General features: G+C 36.3%; 1 protein-coding gene across 3 annotated transcripts in view; it reads right to left on the bottom strand.

Moving 5' to 3' along the window:
• Positions 1 to 24,704, bottom strand: part of EVI5 (ecotropic viral integration site 5) — a 72,445-nt gene that overhangs the window by 39,186 nt on the left and 8,555 nt on the right. Inside the window, exons 2-13 of one of the 3 annotated variants that reach the window (XM_054384305.1) lie at positions 22,903 to 23,132; positions 18,995 to 19,184; positions 15,821 to 16,045; positions 14,736 to 14,810; positions 13,892 to 14,017; positions 12,940 to 13,083; positions 11,859 to 11,948; positions 11,656 to 11,753; positions 10,262 to 10,322; positions 8,350 to 8,403; positions 5,660 to 5,692; positions 4,982 to 5,128 (exon numbers count right to left, since the gene is read on the bottom strand). In XM_054384305.1, the coding sequence (XP_054240280.1) occupies positions 4,982 to 5,128; positions 5,660 to 5,692; positions 8,350 to 8,403; positions 10,262 to 10,322; positions 11,656 to 11,753; positions 11,859 to 11,948; positions 12,940 to 13,083; positions 13,892 to 14,017; positions 14,736 to 14,810; positions 15,821 to 16,045; positions 18,995 to 19,184; positions 22,903 to 23,051 (1,392 nt within the window). In that variant the 5' untranslated portion in view covers positions 23,052 to 23,132. Of the gene's footprint in view, positions 1 to 4,981; positions 5,129 to 5,659; positions 5,693 to 8,349; positions 8,404 to 10,261; positions 10,323 to 11,655; positions 11,754 to 11,858; positions 11,949 to 12,939; positions 13,084 to 13,891; positions 14,018 to 14,735; positions 14,811 to 15,820; positions 16,046 to 18,994; positions 19,185 to 22,902; positions 23,133 to 24,704 lie in introns of those variants that run through there. The other 2 variants (XM_054384304.1, XM_054384306.1) reach the window with 2 other exon arrangements.

Raw genomic sequence — 24,704 nt, forward strand, 5'->3', positions numbered from 1 at the left:
ATAAGAAAATCACTTATCTGGTTTGAAGCACAAGTCATGCCTTTTTAAAATTTGTCCTTAGATTTCTCCTACCTGAAGAATGTTAGGAGTTACCTATTTAAGCCACAATAAAATTTAAATCAAGCCCTGACTTGTCAAGACTGGCCAAGATCAAAACAGATGTAAAAAGCAATATTCACATGTTCAAAGACGTGATTTTTGCTCCTTAAAAAGGCAACATACTTTTTTTGTAATTCAGTATATAAAGGTAACACAAGTTTATAGTCAAAACAATGTTTGAAAAGCTACTTTAAGACTGACTTCTTCAGCCAAAACCCCCCCTGCTTTTATGTATATGCCTTAAGCCCTTGAAATTGTAGGAAAACCCACAACGTGAATCCAGGTTTCCAGGCATCAGCCAAACATTTTAACCAGAGTAACACTATTGTTCCTAGCTGTGTTGAAAAGATGTCTGTACTATAAAACAATGAAAATGTAATTCTACAACCATTTACTTTTGAAAGAAACAAGTCCTCTGTTGGCTTCACTCAACCAGTTTTATTTCCCACCAGCTTTTCTTAAAATCTCAGAAACCGTACAATCTCAGACTGATAAAACCATAGCCAATTTTATTTTGGCCAATGGTAGATCGCTACGTGTAATTACAAAATATATTTCCAGCACTCTGTACTGAAGGACAATAGAAAGATTGTTCCACTGCCTAGCTAACTTTTTTTTTTTTAAACAGCACTACCAGTACTATTGAGTACTTCACTAAACAGTATTTCTATTTTCTATTGGTTTTTTGGTTGGGGTTTTTTTAGTTGCAAATCAGAAAGTAATATATATCAGAAAAAAGTGTATTGTAAAACAAAGTGAAGCTTTCCATAAGGTTTCAACACTCATTTACATGCATATATTCTCTAAATCAATTATTATGTGCTTCGTTATTAATCATTGTACCATGAGTTCCTGAAACAAACTATGTGTTATGGAGTTGTAACTATAACCAAATACATGGCTTTAAATTACGTTGCAAAAAGCATATACTTCCATCTGAGTGTTTAGCCAACAATAATCTTGTCTTCACATAGCACACCTGAAGAGCCCATGTAAAAATAAGATGTGAAGCATTTTTAGCTGGAATTGCCTCTCATTTATTAGATTCCATTTCCAAGCAGATGGCTGAATCAAATAATCACTGAATATTCGAATATCACTGTTAAAGATGGAAATTTGTGTTTGAGGTGTAATTAACTGGGAGAAATTATGATATTATTTGTTTTTATAGATCCAGTAGAAGCCACTGTTTTCATTTAGAAACAATAGGAAGCAGAGGGGAAAAAAAAAATAGCAAAACAATGGGGAACCCCCCCCAAACTTCAGCAAATAATTATCAGGACTAAGTTAGAATAGGCTAATTACCCTCATTAACTTCTTGAACACCATTGTTCTTAGCATGCCTCAAAAGAAAATCTCCTGTATTCTGTTGAAGTCAGGCACAACTTCCTCTATACAGTTCTTGATTTACTAGCAGTAAGAGGAAGATACCACCTTCCTCTTAATGTTTTGCTTACCCACCACATTCGACAAGCCTTTGCAGATTTCTTTATTTAAACATTAGATATGCCAAAGAGATTAGTACCATTCTCTTCACAACCATTCAGGAAAATGTTTAGGTTGTTGAAGCACTGAACTCCAAGAGCACTTCAGAAAATTGTTAGGTTTGCAATTAACTTAGTTATTAACATAAAGAAGGTACAGGTTATACACATTTTTAAGAGCCTTACATGGAGAGTTGCTCTCTGCTAAGAAGTAAAAGTTTGCATTCAAAGTAAAATTAATTGTGAAGTCTCCATTTCAAACCCTACTGTTTTCTGCTTCCCCCCACTCCTAACAACCTTAAATATATTCAGAAAAAAGTAGAATACATTTGATGACAAATAAATTACTTAATATGATCATTAGTACTATTTTCAGGTCATCTGGGAAAAGCACTGCAGCATAACTTCCCTTCCTTTCACTAAGAAACAATGGTAAGAAGAACCTAAATAGACTCAACATTTTGTAATAAAGACATCCTGGTTCAACTAACAACTCAACTATGAAGTTCCCTCAATTTCAGAGAAAAATCAAAGATTGCATTTAATTTGGGCTTCTGGTGTTAGACTTCAGTCAAAAACACACTCTTATCCACCTCTGTATTCAGCTTTACAGAAGTGATGCAATAGAGACGTTCTTCATACACACATGTCCTGTAAGCTCTTCCAATACTTACCTTTAAGCCATCCAACTTGTGCTGTCAAATCTCATAGCATAGATAGAACAAATGCTGGGTATTTAAATACAAACGCATAATCTTTTTACAAAGGATATGTTAGAAATACTATGGTTTAGATCAATATTTTTGCTACCAAGAGAACAAGAGACACTACACATTTCTCATGACTTGTGATTTACAAGTGAAGTAGCAGGTCGTGAGTTTTGGTTTTGCTTGGATTTTTCTGGTGTTGGCTGTTTTTGGGGGGATATTTTAGTTGGTTGGGTTGTGGTTTTTTGGTTTTGGGGTTGCTTGTTGTTGGTTTGTTTGTTTTTTTTTAATCCCGTTGTATTGTTCAGAAGGGGCAATTTTTCTCATACATTTCCATTCAGAAATTCATACCCAAACTTTATGGTTTCTATCTTTCTGAAACAGATATGTGGAGAATGGAAAAGATGCAAATAATAGAATATGCAGGATAGAAGCTATACCTTTAAATGACTACATGCATCTATTCATAAATTCACCGTGCAATCATTTTTGCTAATCATAAATAAAACTGAAATTATTGGGAGAAAAAAATAAGGAAAAATTTTAAGACAATACTAAAGAGCAAATTGCTAATAGCAAAGATACTGGCACTAGGAAATGGCAAAAAGACTCACTGGTGTACTCTCCTTAGGAAAGTCAAATGCTAAACTTAAAAATAAATTAATGGATTTCCACCAGGTGGTGCCCTCAGCACACACAGCTGTTTGCATTTGTTGCTTCTATTTGCATGCTTGAAAACAAAGTTAAAAGCCTGTTCAATTACAAATATTACTAATGCAGAAGACTCCAGGGAATTACTAATTGAAACTATTTTAGCACACACTGATAATTCATACAGTCCTCAAAAAGCCATAGTACTATTTCTTACACCTCAAAATTAGTCAGCTACTAAGCTCAAATCCCTCATTAACCACATGGATTTACAACCTCAGTTTCACATACAGTCAAACTAGTTATTATAGTCATGTTTGCATTGAAGTGGAGAAAAATAAGGCTGCCCACATTCAGGGTAGGAACTGTGGCTCTTGAATTAACTGCTCATTCTGCATTTTACTTCATCTACCTTCCTGCAGTACCTGTCCAATATTCTGCCCTCACAGCTCCATTCCAACCAATTTTGCAATTTACAATTACCTACAGTTTTGCTTTGGACAAGTTCCCATGCTTAATCAGCCTGCCAGGCTTCCCTTCATTGCTACTTAATAAGGCTCACAGCATAATTAAAAGCATTAGAAGTTGCATTGCCCACCAATAACCTAACAGTTAAAGATAGCATTTTAATCTCTTTTATTAAGTACAGGTAAGTAACACATATCTCCAAAAACACATTCCAAAAGCATGTGTACTACTGTAATCAGCCAGCAATACCTGGGTAGCCTAGCTTACAAATATTTCTTGGTTTATTTCACTTGATTACAACATACCTAGAATTTTGGAAAGTATTGCTAGAGCATCTCCACCTTCCTAATCATGTCTTCATGTTGTGTTTCAGTTCATTTTTTCCCTTAAAGCACTGCTAAAGTTCCATAGAAAGCAGCATTATAGAGTACAGAGTAAGAGCTGATTAATAACTCCCTGCAACTATTCTAAAAGATGCACTGTTTTACACTGAAATGCATTAAATGGACATAATAAACTATTTCTATAATGTTGCATTAAAGTTGTTATTTCTGTTCATTTTATCAGTAAATCTCATCTCTATCTTTCAGGACAAGATACAAGTTATTTCTAGAGCTTTGGTGGAAGACATATAAAACAGACTGCTACAGTGGTAAGCAACTGCAGTACGCTGTAGTCCCAGAAAGTTATTTCATACACTTGAAATGCCCAGGGCTTGAGGTAAGTACTACAATGCCACTTTCTTAAAGCAGTATGAGCATATTCACATCAACACTAGTGCATGGTTATTCAGCAAATGAAGGCTGCTGAAACTGCTTCCTTCCCCCTCTCAAGAGAAAATACTAAGCAATTTCTAAGTAGCTTAGAGAAAGTTAACTTTAGTTTCACAGTAAAGTTTGAAGTCTTGCACATTACACCACCTAAAACAAAGTATGTACAAGCATACTACATACATCTGCTAAAAGATGTATTCCTGTTCTATCTGCACATAAACCCACACCTTTTATTAATGTACTGTAGTCCCAAACTCAGGAATAATACCCTTTTATTTTTCAAAGCAAGAAATATAAGCATGCCAATTAAAAAATACAGATACAGGGAAGAAACGTTAACATGGAGGAGACTGACTTAAGTGAGAAGCTATGTAAAGGCATTATGAATGAACTCTCAAATTTGAGTATTCAGAGTGACATAATTTACAATGGCTAGATTCTTATCATTAGGAGCTACCAACAGCTGTGTGAGGGATTTTTTGTTAGTATTTTTTGGTGGTGATAGTGTTTTGGGGTGGTTTTTCTTTGCCTTCAGTTTTTGGCTTGGTAAGTTTTGTGGTGGTGGTTTGGTTTAAGAAAAACCACCCATCTAGCAATACATGTAATCCAGGGTTAGGAATCTCACCTATCAGTACAAACAGGCCAGAATACCACTTAGTCCAATTAGTGTAATTTTAAGCATGTGACTCACAATGAACAAGCATTTACAAGGACAGCACAGAGACCATGTCATGATGAGGAAAAAAAATAAACACAAGTCAGTGAAAAAGATGAGATGATGTGCTGCCAGGCTCCTTACCCATTGCTGCTGCTGTTGGAGCTCCCTGATGGTATTCTCAGCTTGCTCCAGTTTAGTAATGGCCTCATCACTCTGCTGTTTGATGGTGGCCAGCTCCCGTTTTACGAGATAGTTTTCCTCAGCCTCCTGGGCCCTTGTCACTTGTCCCTTAGGACATAATTTATTTTTTTAAGCATTTACGGACAAATCCAAGAAAGACTGCCTTGGTGATGCTTAGCTGCTTATTTTATCATATTGGTTTTGCAAACAGCATAGAGTACAATTGGTAGAAATTTTAGGACAAAGTAGTACTTTATTATGAAGTTCAGCATCCATTTAGCAAGCACAGTTGCGTACTTGCATCCAACAGAGGTCCTTTCATGCAATATTACTCAGTTGTACATGCACAGAATTAAGTTCACAATATTCCATTTCAGTGTTAGTGTATTGAATCCATTTGTAATAGGAATTCTTACCAAAAAATTACAGTAGGTTAGGAAAAGTATTATACACGTGCAGATACTGGGTTTATGTATTTTTAGTAAACAAAATTAAGCAAGTTTCTAGCATGAGATTAGCTCTACATTTATTCCAAATCAGTAAAGCAGGGATAGAGTACAGCATGCAAATATGCATGCATTAAAGCACTTGGGGTTTTTTTGAGAGTGGGAAGGAGAGTCATACAGTAAAAGACTATACCTGTATCAATCTATCTGCCAAGGAAGCACTTTCCTACAAAGGAAAAATTCAGATAGGAATAAGGAAAAGAAAAAAAAAAAAAAACAATGAAGGGTGATACTAGTGACAAACCAGACAAGAGCTGAGAGAAAGGAAATGTGCAAATTCTACCCATTTTCTGCACAAACTCATTTTGCAAAATTAACAATTCTTCATATAAATTAAGGCAACTCAGCCTAAAACTCTCAGGAAGCAGTCTTTTCTGTAATAGATGTAACAGTCCATTTCTTATGCAAGGAGGTCTCAAAGCCAGATTTCTGTAAATTTAAAATGCACCTACAGGAGACTGGGTATTTTTATCCAAATGGCTTGCTTCCCCAATTAACAAAAAGTTACTAATACATTAGCTGATATGATCTAGCAGATAGATTTCAGACATGGTCTATGGTCTGTCCACAGCAATAAAGGAAAGCATAATTTGAGCACTAAGGGACCTCTACTAAGCACTGAGGCATTCATGCAAAACTAAAGCTTTCCAAGAAGATGAAGCAGAAAATTTAAATTGTGCAAACTGGCAGACACAAGTAGAAAATTTCAGCTACAACAGCCAGTAATTTGTTATACTGAACTCTTGCAGTAATTTAGTGGAGCAGTTCATAGTTTCTCTTTCCTTGCCAAAGTTTCGCAAGAAATATAAATCTGGAGAATAAATCTTACAAAGAGCAACTGAAGGAGCTGGGGCTGTTTAGTTTGAAAAAGAAGAGGCTGAGGAGAGACCTCATCACTGTTTACAACTACCTCAAAGGACATTGTGGAAAGGCTGCTGCTGGTCTCTTCTCACAGTTAGTTAGTGACACAACAAGAGGGAATGGTCTCAAGTTGCGACTGGGTAGGTTTGAAAATTTTTTTCACAGAAAGAGTGGTCAGGCACTGGAATGTGCTGCCCAGGGAGGTGGTTGAGTCACCAACGCTGAAAGCATTTAAAGGTCATTTGGATGTGGTGCTTGGGGACATGGTTTAAGGGTGAACCTCGTACAGTACAGTTCTGGGTTGGACTTGGTGATCCTGAGGGTCTTTTCCAACCTGAATGTTTCTGTGACACTGTGTTATTTTTATGTATTGCTTGTCACTAGGCATAAATTCCCCACTCTAGCTTCACAATTAACTTCTACTCTATCCCCTTTGAATGCATACAGTTTTCAAAGATTCTACAACAAAGGACACAGGTATTTGCAGTCCATCTTTGTCCTTTGAACTTTTAATAAAACTGAAGTTCAGTCTGGTTTATAGGAGCTATTACTTAGAAGTTAAGGTATATTTGTCATTTAGGTACACTAAGGAAATAATGACTAAACCATGAAAGTTAGGGTGAGGAAAAATGCTTTAAAATACAAATAAATTTCCAACAGAAGAACTGAGTGTGTTCGTTCACACTTTATGATCTGGTTTTCAGATGCTGTGATAACTATCTTCAGAAATTCCAGTCAGAATGAGATAAACTTTCAGAATTCATTTTCAAAGTAGGGAATTCACAAAATCACTAGCATCTGCCATGTCATGATGGGCTTCCTAATAAATAAAACAAACTCATTTCAAACCTCTACAAATTAAGCATAAAACAGATATTTACTATTATAAACTTGCCAAGAGCATTGAAGTGACTCACTACACCTTGAAATTTCTTAAAAAGTCTGCTCTTCTCAGTTAATTTTATCAGCATTTCAGTACTAGAAACAAGTAAGTTTATAATATTGTATTTTTGTTCACAACTTTCACAATAATATCCTCATTATGTGCATGCTTCCAAACTAAATTCAGAGATCAATTAATTAGAATTTGACACAAACTGTTTTTCCAAGAAACTGTAAGAGATTATCTTTCAATTACGTTACTCTAAGTTGAATCTTTAGGATTTTCTTTGCCTGAAACATTAACTAGTGTTTGCAACTCAGTTTCATTTGGGAAAAGACAGTTTTGACTCCTGGCTGAATGGATGAGAATGTTCTCGTTCTAGAGCAGACCAGCTCAGATGCAATCTGTCACAGGAAGCATGAGATCAGAACATAGGAGAGGTCACTGGAAAGCAATGTCTACTACATGTTGGCAATATAAGGATATGAGCTAACACGCATGCTTTTAAAGTTATATCCAGTTACAAAAAAAGCCTAACACACACGTCTATTCCAGAATAAAGTTGTGAGAAGTCTTAGAGATAGTCTCTCTACCATTCACCCAGAATTACTGCAAAAATTCAAAGCTACATAAAAACCAACAGGATCAGACTTCCTGTACTGAATGTGAATCCTTCTGCTGCTTCGTTTGCTTTCAGCAACATCCGTCTCTGGTCATTAGTAGGTCTGTCGTTTTACTCCTACGTAAAAACACCCAGCAACTTCAGATTTGAAAACTGAGGACAACTTTCATAATAACCTCTTTTCCACCCAAGCAGTTCACCATTTCACGTAGTCTTCTGGATAGATGCTTTTAATTCAGAACAGTACAACAGAAGTTGGTATATCAAAACGTTTGATTTCATATTTGCTACGAGCCACACATAACCTTAAATATTTACAAGCACTGAGTTTAACTGCTTTATTATTGCCATGCTATTTGAGTAAGCACTATTAGTAAACACCATAGAGTAGCAAGAAAACCAGTAAGCCGCAATTCTGAGATTCCGATTTCATGTAATAAAATCACTGCATACTTACTTTTTCTAGTGTTTCAATGCGCTGTTTAAGGAGTCTGTTTTCAGTTCGTAACCTCTGGAAGGTAAACAGTTCAGAATTGTACTTCTCAAGTTATGAACTGGAAGTCTGATAAAAGCCAAGCAAGCTAAGAACATTATGTCATTACATCTATGAAAATCAACATAAATACAAAAATTCATGACCTTGTTAACATATGATGTCCTAACTCAAGAGATGAGTTTAAACAGCTTGGAATAGCAACAATGAGCAGTTTTGTGTTATACAGAAGATCTGTACTGCATTAGATGAAAGCAACATCTCTGCAGGTGAACCACGGGATTGAAGCACACATTATGAAGACAAGTCTATCAAGTCCCAACAGAGCTAGACATGGCTTTCATGCTTAAGGGACATGAAGGTGCACTCCTTGCACTATGGCAGGCTGATGAGATAGCTACAAGGTTTCTGTCATGTTCCTCCAAATAATTTATATTAAATTATACACAAATATTTAACATGTAAGCTTATATTGAGAACTATTTACCTCAGCTCACAGCAGTGGGGAAGAATTGTACTACATCGCATATTTTACCACTGCATTTCCTATAAATTTTGGTAGCATTCAGATATGAGATATGTATCCCTAAGAGTAGAGCCACGGATATCAGTTCAGTAATGCTTTATTCCAGGCTAAGAAGCAGATTCAATGTGCTTGTTGTTTGTATCTCCCCAAAATAGCAGAGCTTTTTAGCAGAAGAGAACAAGTCAAAAGTGGTTTATATAAGGTCCCAAAACAGAGTCTAGAAACAGCTTTGGATTGTTGTGTTCAGTTGCTTGGGAGGTTGGGTTTTTTGTTGATTGGTTGCTTTTTGTTTGCTTGGGTTTGTGCCCTTTTTTTGTTCTTGTTTTGGGAGAAGAGTGAGAAAGGATTTGAAATAAGTTAAAACACTAGAATCTGAAATGACTGTTGCCCTTCAAATTTACTTTATTCTGTCATACTCATCTGAGAGTTGCCATTTGAGTCCTGCAAATCCTCCAATTTTAGATGCCATTATGGCAGATCTTAATGCAGGACAGGAAGAACGAAGGCTGTACCTTGCTCCTTGTCCATCTGCACTTGTCCATCATTTCTCCCATTACCTTTTTTCATAGAACTGGCTAAAAGCATGACACAAGGAAGCAAATTCAGATCAAAAAAGGAAAAGAAAAAAAAGGCAGCAAAAGGCTATTGATGTCCCAAAACAAAGAGATGCAGTGATTAAGTACATACAGTAAGTAGGTCAGTTAGGAAAAGGAAAACAAACTGCAATTGTAGGGTGGGGTTTTTTCTATGTTAAGTATGAATTACAGAAGGTCTAAAGAAAAAGTGACTACAAACAGAAGACCCTCAGTCTTGGACCAATGCATAAGAAAAACCAAGATCAATAAAAAAGGTGCAATTTGATGAACTATCTTAACATGCATCTTACAAACCTCATAAATGGGACACCTACATCTAAACCAGCATACTCAGAGTCTTTGATAAAGGAAGCCAGCCATAATCAACCTTTAGTCAGCAGAAAACAATGTAAACTAATGGAAACTAAGTACAACTGGTCTCCATCAAAGACTTAAGTGTTCACCAGAAGATTCAACATTTTCACTAGCAGCATCCTTTATAAGCAGACATCCTAAATACAAACACTGAAAGCAAAAAAAAAAAAACAACAAAACAAGGACCTCAATTACATGTCCCTGGAGGTGTTTAAGAAAAGACTGGATGAGGCATTTAGTGCCATGGTCTAGCTGATTAGTTAGGGTTGGGTGATTGTTTGGACTTGATCATCTTGGATGTTGATTCTGTGATGTCCTGATACACAAACAGATCAAGTATGTAGCCCCACATCCCGGAATTAAACTAACCCATAAACAAAGTTTGTGGAAGTTCTCTTACTTTAATTTCAACTTGTTCTTCCATTTCTTTTGTCTTTATGGTAGTGTATTCCTTCTCTAACCTAAAAAATACAAAATAGTAAATTACAGTAACTACAGGTGGTAATTGAATTGTTGGTATAATATCTCAACAAATTACAGTAGAATAGATCTACAGATTATTGGTACTTCCTCTAAGTGGCCACTTGAAATACACTCCTGTAAATATTTAGACCAGACATAAAATTTAAACACAAAAGACATCTGTAGATAGGTGCAGAGTATGAATCAGCACTCTTAAGTGCAGGAGCTTGCTTGAATACATTTACAGCATCAAGGATTTGGAGCCACTGTGTACTAACTACTAAGTATTCAATTCAGTATATCCAGCCAAAAGGAAACACATCTTGAAAGCCTGGAAGACAAAGATCCAAAAGAGATTTGAGACAAATATCTTAAACAAAACCACAAAATTGTCATAACTGAGAATGGTAGCAACAACAAAAAAAGGAAGCTGAGGTAACCAATGCCTCTACAGAAGGCAACCAAGGAAGTTTAGACTTGGAACAGCAAGATTTTGAACTACATGCATTTATATTGGCTTTCAGAGAAAATGTTTTTCTTGAAAGCATTATTCCTTTTTCTGTTTTAGAAAGGACTGCTCACTTTACAGCACTGATCATAGGTCACTGTCAGAAGGATTGGCAAATTCAAGTTGGAAGACCTTAGCACAATCTGCAGTGCAAGCACAGTAAATGTACAACACATTGCAACCAACCAGAGAATCACCAAACTTAACCCTGGAAAAGCACAGTACATACAGCTCAGCTTATCAAGACAAGTTACCAAAGGCAGAAAGGAGAATTAACATGAAAAATAAGTAGTATTAATCTCAGAATTTCAGACTCCAAATGAGTTCTTTTACAACTATCAATAGTATTACAAAGTTGTATCAATTCATGTATTTTAAACAGCACTAGTCTTGACCATACATGCACTCTGTAGCACTGTGAATACTTATCCAGTTCCTGAAAACTGAAGTCTTAAGAATTTAGGCCGGATCGTGAGGTTTGACCTCCTTCCCCTACTTCACCCTCAAAAACCAGAACAATCCCTCCTTTCCAAAACAACTACACCCCTCCTCTCCTCTTTCTATTGAGATTTTTTTTTCCCACAGAAGTGCTGTAATTCCCATAACTTGCAACTTTCCTCAAAAGCTTTTTAAGTTATTGTTATGAGATACAGCTTTATTATCATTAGGAAAAACAGCAAATATGGCTTTAGAAGAGTTTTCTTACAGACAACTTCAGTTTTAAGCATAGTGTAACACAAAAACAAAAAATTAAAATATTGAATAATTAGCTCTAAACAAGCAGTAGCTTAGAAATAGTATAATTTTCAAAATGTTATACCTACTTTTTCATCTTTTTTGCATTGTATTTGACTTGGTAAGACGCTTGGATTAATTTGTCTGGACCACTGTCAAACTGATGTGGAATGACCTTTTGAAAGTGCTAAAAGCAATCAGAGCACAAGATTACACATAATTAATAGCTTCAAGGAAATACACACATTACACCTTTCAGACATTTCTTACAATTACTATAGCATTGATTTACCTGTAACATTCCTTCCATATCAAGTTGCAGTAATTCTGCTTGGTTCATCTGCAGTACGGCTAAACCTACTCGAAATACTATCTCTAAACCCTGAAAACAGAAGAAGTATCCAATAATTATTCATGTATTTGTCAACAGAACAGAGTGAATCTATGATTTACTGACATTGGAAACCTCACTCAGTTTCTGAAACAAGCAAGAGGCCTATTGAAAAATTTCTCATCAAATTGTTTCTGGGTGTTTTATTTTGCCCCAGGGATGAGTAGTCTGGCTATTTTTTCCCAATGCCAGACTCCCCCTCAGAAAGGCTAGTGCTGAGACAAATACTCAACTAACAGGTGTTTGCTATGTCAGCTTTAGCAAACATTTTAAGTATACAGTACAAAACCTCTCAGGTACTTCTCAAAAAATCCGTGTTAATTTCAGGCACGGTGCAATGCAGTTAAACTATTAGACACAAGAGAATGTCTAGCCCATATACACTAACTTCGACATTTGTGAGAGTAACCTGAGAGGATCCAGCTTTGAGTTAGTATTTTCTAAAAGACAATTGCAGAGAAAGAGCACAAATGGATGGTAAGCTTACGTTTGTCACCAGTTACAACTATACAAACGTCTAATCCAAAACAACACACATTATTCCATCAATTTCTTTGGCTAGTATTCATAATCTGGACAATAAAACATGCCAATATTCCCTCTTCTTGGGCTGCATAGCCCCATGGAGCTTTAACTTCAGCTGAAAGCAGCATTACTTTCCAACTCAAACTTTCTACAATACTGAGAAATTGATGTCCCTGTTGTATGTGATGCTAAGGCACAGCACCCAGAACTGCAGGTTTGGAAACTCTTCAATAGGTTTAGAGCACGAAGTTGCATACAGTATCTACATTTACTTACTCTCCCTCCCTTGACAAACTACATACACAGACACTGTCCCCTACAAAATATCTGGTAACAAAAGGACTAAAAAGCAAGACTAGTTGAGATTTGCTTATCATAATGGGATATATACCACTACCTAAATAACTGCTTTTAATGGCTACTCTTAAAATAGAACATGTAAGTATTGAGTAGTTACCTCAGACATGAAGATATCAAATATTCTTGTTGCAATTGGTAATGGAAAAGTGGTAAGAAATATAGTTAAAAACCATGACGACGCATACATAGAAGTGTGGAAACTCTGAGACTGAAAGTGCACATAAAGCTCTGGAAGATGTTCCTGGAAAAGAGAAGGAAGAAAGAAAATTTAAGAAATAAAGAAAAAAAACCAGTTAGGAGTTCTAGTATTTGACACATTTTGAATAAAAAGAAAATCAGTAATATTTACTATAGTCAGCATCTTTGAAACACAGAATCAGGAAAAGTATTACTCATCATTATCAGGAACCATGCAATTCAAGTCCCAATACAGAATGCCCTGCAGGAATTCTACCTGGCAAAGCACTGACGATAGAAACACTACCTGATCCTAGTAGCAATCCTGTAAATGCCTAAGTAAAATCTAGAGAGTGGACTACAAAGAGAGCTGGAGAAATCTACGATACAGCCAAAGACCTGTGTCTTATTTTCTACACAATGTTCCACCTGTGATCACTGTATTGGGAACTGGATCAAAACCCACAAACTTGTGTCTCTATCAGCCTGACCAGGAAAAAAGGTGGTGCGTGTCCCAAATACGAACACAACTTTAATTGCACTTATAAGGCTATCTCCCAGTTTCTGTACTTTCAAACAGCTATAAACTAGGTATTAACTGACAATAAAGACAGTGACTCTCAGAAGGGAGACACTCATATGCTTCAACTGTAGCAATACAAATACTCATTGTTTACTGTTTAAAGCCAGTCACTGCCACAGGTTAAAAAAGTAGACTAAACAGCCACATGCATTTACTTCTGATGTTCTTAAACTAGTTACTGTCCAGAGAACAGTCTATTAGCCCACACATATGTCTGCTCTTGAACTCTAATTGCCAAGTTCCTTATTAACAGCTACTGAAGGGAAAGCTTGCTACATTTCATATGTACCTGTATCATGCATTCAAACTGGTACATACAGAGGCCCAGTTCAGCCATGCTTGGTTTGAAGAGCTCTCGTAGTCTGTAATCTTGCATTAATTTAACAAACACACAGAACGCCTCTTCTTCTGGCATCTATATGAAGAATGAAAAGGCACAGTAAAAACTCTGGACAATTGTAAAGATATATCAAAGTCTGGGAGGATTTACTTTTGGCAGTTTTATGTGTGTGTGCATGCATGTGGTGAGGTTCTTTTGGTTTTGCTTTAGGTTGTGTTTGTTTGGTAGGTTTAGGTGGCATTTTTGGTATTGAAAATTCGGAGGGCAGGGGATGTTTTGGTGGTGTTCTTTGGCTGGTTGGTTTGGTGGATTTTGTTGGGGTGTTTCTTTGGGTTTTTTTTTTGGTTTGTTGTTGCTTTGGTTTTAGTTGTCTGGGGTTTTTTTGTTTTGTTTTTAAGGGATCTATAACCAAGTACTGTAATGAACTCCTCTATATATTGGATTCTATCAAGTGATTCCTGAACTGAAATGGAGCTCTGCAAGCTTCTTATAATTTACCCTACCTTGTAATAAAACAAAATCCAGTAATATAAAGGCAGCAAAGTTCTATTTGAACTCTGAGGAGATTCAGTGTAATAGGATTGAAACAGTAAGTTTGTTAATAGTCAAAACAACAATCACCACAATAGCCTGCAAAGAAAAACAAAGGTGTTCTGCCACTCAAAGACAGTATCTTCTTGTCCAATAAAACTACAGAGAATAAGGATCTTTTGATTTGCAAACAGCTGCCCTTGGTAATTCTATTGTCAAAAGCATAACAAATGAAAACATGTATTTTTAGTATCATGTTTACCTGCATAAGCAGTAATCCAACTATAAAAGCACTTCCTTGACAGTATCCAACTTCACGATCCACCAAAGAATAAGCCTGGGAAATGAAGTTTCAAGGCTCTCAATTAAAACTTCATGATCAGCAAAAAGCAAGCAAAATAAGAGCATGAAGCATTATAACTTATTCTTCCTCTCCCAAACCCAGCAAGGACAGATATTTTATTCAGAAGTTTTAATCAAATATTCTACTTGCTACTTCTATTACAAATGGACATGGACTCTGCTCTCTGATAGCATACAAAGCTAAAACTAAGGCATACCTTAAAAAAAGCAAAAATACAAACAAAACAGGGAAAAAAAAAAAACCACCATACATGCACTTTTCAACTACAGAAATTGGCCAAAAGATGAGACAGCTGGCATATGAACTGCACAAGGTTATTACTTTAACAGGAGATTGACCAGAAAAAGAAAGAACAGTTTTCAGAAAATTGTGTCACAGTTTTATTTACAGGTGGAGGAAATGCAGTGATCTTCATGCATGTTGTACCTTAATTTTAAAATTATGCAGGTTACTATGATTTGGAAGCCTGTCAACTTTTCTAATGAATCTACATTGTACAGAAAAGTCTCCCTTTATAAATTTAAGCTCTAGTACAATGAAGACAAAATAATGCAAACCCAGTTTTATGGTGGCATTTTAATTTTGTGCTTGGGAACTGTAGCAACTGTACGTTTGATTGTACCCACTATTTGCTACAACCATTTGCAGGTTGAGAAACACTTCAAAGCTGAATGCTAGATCTGGTTTATAACATTTAATTTACTTCAAGCACGTGACTTTGTTTTAATGCAAATGTTGTAAATTTTTTAATCTCTTACAAATTAAAACCATCAACCATAGGAATACTATGCTTAACAGCTATGTTTGAAACTGGAATTTTTTATTTGTTAAATCATTCAGTGATATGAAGCAAGAGTAGGTTTAAAAAATTCAGACACATGGAACTCATACAAGTTCACTATACACACAAGACAAATTACTTTCCAAACTGTTATGCAAATTCTTGCTAATGCATTTTTTCAAGGGCTGAAATACTGACTTACCTTCATCACGTTGAACAAGACCTCCTGTCCAAGGCTGTCTTTTTCTTTAAAAAAATCATGCTCAGGGTATGTTCTAGCAATGTCCCTTCTTATTAATTTCTCACAAGGAGATGTCATTTTCAATAGCTCTGAATACTGATCCTTAATTGGCATGCTTTGAGCACTGCATAAAAGCTGCCAAACAATTGCTCTGAAATGATGAGGTATCCCTTTTCGAACAAGCTCCTAGAGAACAATAAAAAAATTACAAAAATTATTTTTTTTCCTGCAAACATAATAAGCCTAAAGAGCAAAACACTTCCACAAATCAAGTTCCTTGAAACCCCAGAAAATGTTTCCATCATGTTGCAAACCAGTCATACAGTTTATAATGTGTAAATCTCAATTTCAGTGTGATAGATTGTTAGCTAACAGAGGGAGATTCTGAATAAATTTTTCATGGCTGAAATACCTAATACTATTCATAGTAAGCTGCTTAAAAAAATTGAACATTCAATTAATTTTAAAAAAGAACTCACATTAGTCAGCATATTTCACAAAAGATAGCACCTTTAATTAGAATTGTAACGCTTGAGATAGAAATAATTTTTAATCGTTGATTTCTAAGACAGGTAAATAATAAAAGTGCAAGTAACTGTAGCACAGACAAATGCAATAAAAAATCTAAAATAGTAATTGCACAGTACAACAGAAGTCATTTGACAAACTTGACAAATTGTGTCTCATTTCTCTGGTGTGCCAGTATTTAAGATCTCTTTTAAGGAAGCACTTAAACCTCAGCTTTCAGACACTTGACCAATTTAAGCTTAAATCTACATAAACTAAATTTATTTATTTTTAGGAAAGATCATTGACTAAGCATTCAACAGACTAGTCAAACCTTTCAAGATGAGTAGAATTAAGAACCTGATACCTGTCTTTTCAGAAAGCACAAACAGCAAAGTAGTCTTGTTGCACCAGTTGAAAACTGAGAAATTCAGGAAGTTTATAGACTGCCTTTGTGGTACATTGTGTAACTGACCTAAAAGAACTCTCTTCAAGACAAGAGGGTTCCTTCAATAATTTTTTATACCTGAAGAACTGTTATAAAGTAATCTGTCTCCTAAGAGATAGTTTTTCACTAATATTTTTTCCTGAAACCAGAATAATCTCCTATTCTGCAAAGGTTTGACTTTTTTCCTATTCCAAATATTTCTCCTGCTTCTCCAAACATTAAGATTGATTAACACAACAGTAGTAGCTTTTAAAGAGACTCTTGCTTTCCAGTTCTGTTTTAGTCAATCTTGACTTCTACTGTGGGTGTTCTGAATAACTGACCTCAATTTTCTCCAAGATCTCCAGACTTCTTCAGAACCATCCTAGTAATGCCACTCCCTATTTCTGCCATATACGACAACTAAGACACCCCATGTTATTTCCTAAAAGACTGCCAGCTCCAAGACAACACTAACACATCAGTTTTCCACATCTCTCTTTAGCTATCATTTGTCAACAACATGCTGTCAGATTGTAGACCAGTTATCTAAAGCCTCAGCGGCTACTAATAACAAAGCATTCCCAAATGGTTTCTTGTTTTAAGTTACCAATCACTTATTCAACAGATTAACAGTGTTAATCCCTCCAACACTCCCAAAGGAACCTCAGGGAAACACACCTACTAAGAGGAGCTAAAACAATGCTGTTCTACAGAATATTACACACACTGAAAAGCAGGACTTAAGTTAACCTCCAGAATACCTCCACAAATAGAAAATGAGTTCTCTCAAGAGATCAAGAGACAAAGGGTTGGCATACATCACCTATGCACGAAGGTTTGTATATAAACCTATGTCTAAAAAATTTAAAACAAAAAACAAATCACAAACAATACCCCACCCCCAACTTACCGAATACCTAATAACTTAAGAGCAGGTTTTACAGCCAGGACAGTAAGATACCTATGCTGCTGAAGTCATACCTACTGGCACACTCAGGAAATAGGTATAGATGTTCTGGTATCCCATTGTAAATGCAGAATGACACAGTTCTGGCTGACTTTCCACAAACAAAACAAAAACCAAAAAAATACTGAGAATTACTTAACTAGCAAAGGAAACATCACTAGTAATATAATTATTTACTGAAAGTTCATCAAACACTCCTCATAATATACTTGGCCAGCTGTAAAAAACAAGTGATACTTGTGGCACTTCTAAAATGTTCAAATGCAGGCAGTTCAGATGAACTCTATCCAACCAGATCTACTTATTACCATCTCACTTCTTTCTCTTGCCAGGTTCATGTGGCCTTCTTTTCATGGCCTTTTGGGAACACCTTTCCAGAAACTGCTTTCCCTATGCAAGCAGGAAGTCTTGAATTCATTTTCTTCCCTTGTTTTCTCTCAAGTCATGTTCTCTCTTCACAACTGCTTCACATAAAAGATACTTTACTTTAGAGCCCATTGTTCTGCCTTCCCACAAACTATTCATACACACACATTTCAAACTGCTCAAAAAGACTTCGAAATTTGTATTCTGCACATAAAACTTCAGACTAGAGCCAATAAAATACCAAAGCAGAACAGACTTGCCTACAAACAAAAATTCCCACACCGCTCTACTCGTTGCCTCTGAAACACAGATATGTACAAATGCACTAGATGCTCGTTCTTTGAGTGTAGTGTAATCGAATTCCATTTCTGTAAATTCCCACAACTAACCCAGACTGGACACACACTACTCAAGTTGTCCAATCCACACCGGATTTAAATCCACACTGTGTTCTTCTGCTTCATGGGATCAAGACACTTGGCATGCATAAAAAGGTAAACTCAGTGTCATAGAGTAGAATTACCACCTCTTCTAGTAAGAATGCTTTAAAAAGACAGCTGCTGTGGAAAATAATCATAGCATCCAGCTATCAGATGCCTTTAAATGGGTTTTCAGTAATTCCATTTTGGAAATAGAGGTAGACAAAGATTCAGTATTCAAGATACAGTAAATGCATCTAGTTTTTGATAAGAAATGCTTGCTGGGAAATACTGTTACGAAAGTCTGCTAACAGTGACATTGAAAGTACCATGGCTTAGAAACAGAATGAATTCAACTGGAATCGTGTACTACATATTTATTTTTAAAAATAAGACCAACAAAAAGATAAAACTATCACTTCAAACACATTACAAATATATACAACCTTAACTTGCTTTTCCTTCTTTTTCCGTACATCTTCCCATTCATTCACAATCCTCCCCCATAGGATCCATGAGTCTTCTTCAAGATGGCTGAGATTGCTAGAAGCTGATGAACTAGACACAAGAGAAGACCCACTGTTTCTTCTTGACCCGTTTACTGATCGCAAAGATTTGCTATCTGTTTCCAAGAGTCTGCAAAGAAAGCACACAAACCCCAAATTTAAGTTCTTCTATTCACAGGACAAAACTATTAGTTGTTTGTTTAGAAGTCAATTAGTCCAACCTCTTTACAAAGAATGCACCCAAATGTTCAGTGGAACAATTTTTCCAACATGCATTTGTACTAATTTTGGAAAGAGAACAGGCCAATGTTACCATTTCTTCTTGAGATCTCAAGTATTTCTGAAGCCAGAATAGCTCATGTTGCAGCATTTGAGGAAATGGATAAAAATATATCACATCATGCATCAACAACACTAAGAGAAGAGAGATTAATACAAGTGTTTTGTGGTTCCATGAACTGGATCTTAATCCATAAAGATATCAAAGTAGAGAAAGTACAGAAGCACTTCAAGCCCAGCTCTTTTATGCACTCATCAACTTCATATTAATAGCCCTACAAGGAAGCTGTGTTTTGAGGCATAAATACCAGTGGGAGGGCTCTGATTTTACTACCAACAAAATACCCACAGCCACTGTGACAACAAGAAAATAAAGAAATATCTTCAACTATAGCGTCAAATGTCAAAGTATGGCAAAATAGACAGTAATGCCAAAGAAAGACAAAAAAATTAACCTCCTAAAAGTCTACATGATTTTTTTAATTGACAATGTAAATACAGACAGCAATTAAAAGCATGCACAATTTTAAAACACTTGATATTTGCTCACAACTGTTCACAAAAATCAACATGGTGTTTCACAAGCACACAGGGAAAAATCTCAGACCAAAAGAAGGAGGACTAGGCAACAGAAGTGGTTAGTACAGCTAACGAACGTGTAATTAAAGCGTGGATTTCAGATGTGAGAACTCCTGGGGGTATCAGGCAGCAAGGTATAAGATGTGTCAAGTGCCATACAAGTTGAAGAGACTTCCCTTTTAGCTGGATGCTACAATCATCAATTTTGCAAGGGTTTTGGGCTACTAGGCAAAAAGGCCTCATTTGTTTATTCACAACTTGTATTCAGCCCCATAAACAGGAGGAAGACTTTTAGACAACTTGACCCAAGAGCAAGAGTTCAGACTAATTTGAGGAAGTGTTCTGCTACATCAAGAGTTTCATTTGTGTTTTAACTTCCATGAATTCCAACATGGGTGCACCAGAGTGATCTGGTTGAATAATTTCTTAATGCATCCGTACAAAAGCTAACCACTTCAGCACGTCAGCAACGTCAGGTTAGGGTTTAGACACTTAACCCAGGATTGTATACAAATCCACAATATTTAAGCTCCCTGTTACGGTAGAGATATATTCATACTACCTTTTCCGGTTGACAGTGTTTACCTACTGGTATTTAGGAAAGTTAAAGAAAAAAGTAATTTAATTCATGAAGACAACAAGTACAGTCTCTGCATTAGTATTTTGTTTAGAAGGAGATTAAACAGTACTGTCTTTAGAAAAAAAAAAAGACAAATAAAAATAAAGCTTTTCCAAGACAAATTTAATTTAGTCCACGTTAATGGAATGTAAAAAAACATTGTTTTGAGGAAAAATGTAAAAATCCAAATACTTTTCATGTTTAGAAATCTGGCCTACATGATCCATAATGAAAATTTTCAGTTCAGAACTTCTCCTCTCAATCTAAGATAGTACTAAAGACCAAATCCAAAGCAATCGAAGGAAAAATATGCAAAGAATAAACGTTACAATTACAAAAAGGTTCCAACTAGTCACCTTACCTGGATACACTCATTTTCCTTAGATCTGAAAGTGGGAAGTTCTTTTTACAGTAAGTAACAAGTTCTGTAGCATTTAGTCACTGTTTTCTTTCACTGAAAATTTTATAAATGATTTACTAATGGCCAACAGCTCCATCAGGACTCTGGACTGTGCTACCTCATTATTGAGAGGCGTTTCAGTGTAATTGGATTACAGAATGTTACAAGACATAGCTTGATACAGAGTTCTTATTTCTAGGCATTGAACTAATTCATACTATTCTTATTGACATAAAGGCCTACAATGAAAAAGAAATCTTAAAATATCTCCATCACCAGCAATTCTTCCAACAAGCAGAAACAAGAATAGTTAGTGTCCTGTATTCAGAGTACAATTCCTTGTCAACAAAGTGCCATTGTACAAAAAGGCAGATTTGAACTGTTCTGAAATTACAATATACCCACCATAACAGCATAAAGTGTCTGTATTAAAGGGTAGTATCTCATGAGAAAAGGTGGGATTGAACTGGAAAAAAATAAATAAAACCAGACAGATTTGCCAGTTGATTTACTACATGAGTAAAGCTGAAGAAAACCTATCAAGCTCAAGTTCACATTCTGCTTTCAATAAGTAAGCCAGTGGAACTGCAGGGCTTAATGAGATGAGGGCTCTAGATGTAGATGTGATGCTCCAACACAGGACAAGTGCTCCAAAAAACAGGTGTTATTACTTTTCAAATAGAAGTTAGTTACTAAGCCTAGAACTAAGTGGAATGCCTCAGATTAAATCCAAATTATCTTTCTGAAAAACAGCCTTCTATTCTCACTAAAAAATTAAACAGATAAAATTAAATTCCTGAAGTTGTGTAGCTATTAGGCCGCAGTGTATGAACATAAGAGGGGAAAAGCAAAAACAAACAAAAACCAAACACAAAACGAAGGAGTGAGTACTTTAACTCCCTCAGTGCAAAGTCCAGCACAGCAGCAGAAGCTGGAACAGAAGCTAGCTTGAGCTAAACTATCGAACTCTGCATTTCACTACAGCATAGGGGATAGCAATCTTCAGTAAGTATCAAAACCCTGCAGCTATCTACTAAATCTAAAACCTGTTTGGAGCTTAAGCTCTCCTTGACACCTAGCCCATCATGAACTAGTCAAAATATAGGCAACCTTTCACACTTGCCAGATATAGGCAAATTTTGTAAAAGGCCAGCTGAGTTAAAAGTTCTGCCTCAGAAGTGCAAATAATTATGGGCTCCGGAAATTCCAAATTAAAAAAAAAAAAATCACATGATCCAGCAATGTGTCCATGTGTCATCACTATGCATGTCAAGAGCAACTGATCCAAGTGAAAGTTGCATCTTGAACTGTAGATGGTGCAGATAAACACATACAGAAAGACTGCCAAGAACATTGTTGCTTACTATACAAAAGAAAAACGTAGCAATGAACAGAAAGGACTTAAGAATTTACTTTTCATGAAATCAAGACATTACGGATCTGCCACTGTCAGTGTAGCAGCTGGAAGATGGGTGAATGCTATCCTGTCTCTAAAAAACTATGCTATATAGTGGAAAGCAGGACCTGGGTAAAAGGGGAAAAAAATAAAGAAAATGGAATTCAGAAATCTTCTAAGATTTCAAAAAGGTAACAGAAATGACAGGTTTGGTCAAAGATGGTGAGGAGGTCATACGAAAGTCTCACATGAGATACTCTATTTTAAACTAGATACGGGAAAAAAAAAAAAACCACAACACACAGCTCCAATGCAATTTCTTAGGATTAAATGCAGCTATAAACACTCTTGTAAAATCAGGAGAGAAAAATACACCTTTTAGAGTTCCACAAAACCAGACTTGTAAAAACACAGCACAAGGACAGGAGTTCTCAAACCATGGCTTTGAAACTGAAATAGTCCATGAAGTTTTTCCTAACCCCTCCTTTAACAGCCTCTATGTTGAAATTGCAATAAAAACAATTTTAGTCTAAATACAATACAATACTTTAAAGACTAAAAGGTTTTCCATTCACCTGTTCTGTTCCTCAAGTTTAGCAAGTAATTCTAAGTCATCTGGACTCAGCTGTGTTGGTGAGGATGGTGATAATGCAGGTGTAGACAGAGTGGTAGAAGAAGATGTAGTGTGTAACGAGGCAGATGGACTTGCCACCTGACTGGCCATTTGACTGACGGTGTGCGATACAGTGTTCTTCACCCATGAGAGAGTAGAGCTCAGCTTCCCTGCAACCTTGTCTGTCGCCACCTGTGATGACAAAAGAAAAGGATGTAACACTTGTCTTCTTCCAATACCTTTTTTCAGTAAGCCTGCTGCACTGAACATTGAGATTATTTACTTCTCCAGAACACTCAAGGCTTTCAGAAGCAACACAAGCATCAACAGCAACACATACAAAAGAAGTAACATGCAAGTATGTTGCTAATCTACAAAGATATTTGAAAGAATTCCTGATGCATACTCACAGAGCTCATTTCTGCAGTACAGAAATACCACAGGATCCAGGAACGGTTCAGACTTCCCATTACAAAAACAAATAGAAATAAAAGCTTATTTTAAAACATCTTGATAAACTAATAACGGCACAGAAACTGTAGAAAAACACAGCAACAGTCAACTACTTTTACTGATGGAACTTGGAGTGGTACATCAGTGTAAACACTCCAGACCACCCACTGCTCACATTCACTAATCTTTATAGTGGCAGGACAGAAGAGCAGGGGCATCACATTTGTAATCTACACCAAACCAAGAGATCCTGTAGTCAGAGGGCAGAAAAAGGGTCAGAAAGAATTCACAACAGCTCACAAATGCTTTCCATTAAAGTCTCACGCTGCCAGCACTTCTCTTTTTCTTCAGGTCACCCTTACACCAAGCTGTCCTTGGTGTAGGACCCCTGATCACACTGCAAACCCAGAGAAGCCTGGGGTTTGAGAGGAGTTCTGGAGGAAAAGCAAGACGTGCTAACAGAGTACAAGGGAGTTCTGCAAAGACAGCTGGGGAAACTGCAGATCCAGGAATGAGAAGGTTAACTGGGGCTGATCATGATCTTCTTGATCAGTGTTACAAGGTAATGCAGCTTAAGAGATGCTCAGGTCACAGACAAAAGACCAGCAGCTCCTGGAAGTATTTGCTAACGAAACCCTCACTAGAGCTTCCTTCAGCAATTTAAAGTGCAAGAGGCTTTGATCTACAGTGATGCACAACACAGTTCAGTTCTTCACTGGCCCAACTTAGAAAAATAATCTAGATACATCTGAAAGGACAAGCTAGCTTCCTAGGAAAAGATTAAAAACTGCAAAAACAAAGGTTGAAGAAGAACTTCCTTTGAAGTGCTGCTGCTGCCAACTATTTATTTTGACCTTTGCTGACTTCCTCAATACTCTTGATTGCTCAATAATTGTCACAATTACACAGTATAATCTATATAATATTTTTAAGATACTAAAGACACTGAGCTACAAGGGCAAAGAAGTATTTTTCCAAGATCCTCTAATAGAATTTAAAGAAGAATTTAAACTGGGAAAAGTAACTCCATCTCAGCACTGTATGCATTTATCTAAAGCACAGTCTAAGTAACTGGTTGCTAAAGTAGAAGCCTTTATTTAGATACAATGCTATAATGAATTTCTCCCCACCCCCACCCCTCAAGTCCACCAGAATGTTATTTTCACGTGCTATTGAAAGGAAAGCAAATGCCTCCAGAAAAAAAGAGGAACACTACAGGTCAGGGCCCAACAGCAGTACTTCTTCTCCACCACATAACACTGGGGAGCTCTTCTACAGGACTGCAAAAAAGTTTCCATATGTTTACCATTT

This window comes from Indicator indicator, chromosome 10, assembly GCF_027791375.1.
Source record: "Indicator indicator isolate 239-I01 chromosome 10, UM_Iind_1.1, whole genome shotgun sequence".
Lineage (NCBI taxonomy): Eukaryota > Metazoa > Chordata > Aves > Piciformes > Indicatoridae > Indicator > Indicator indicator.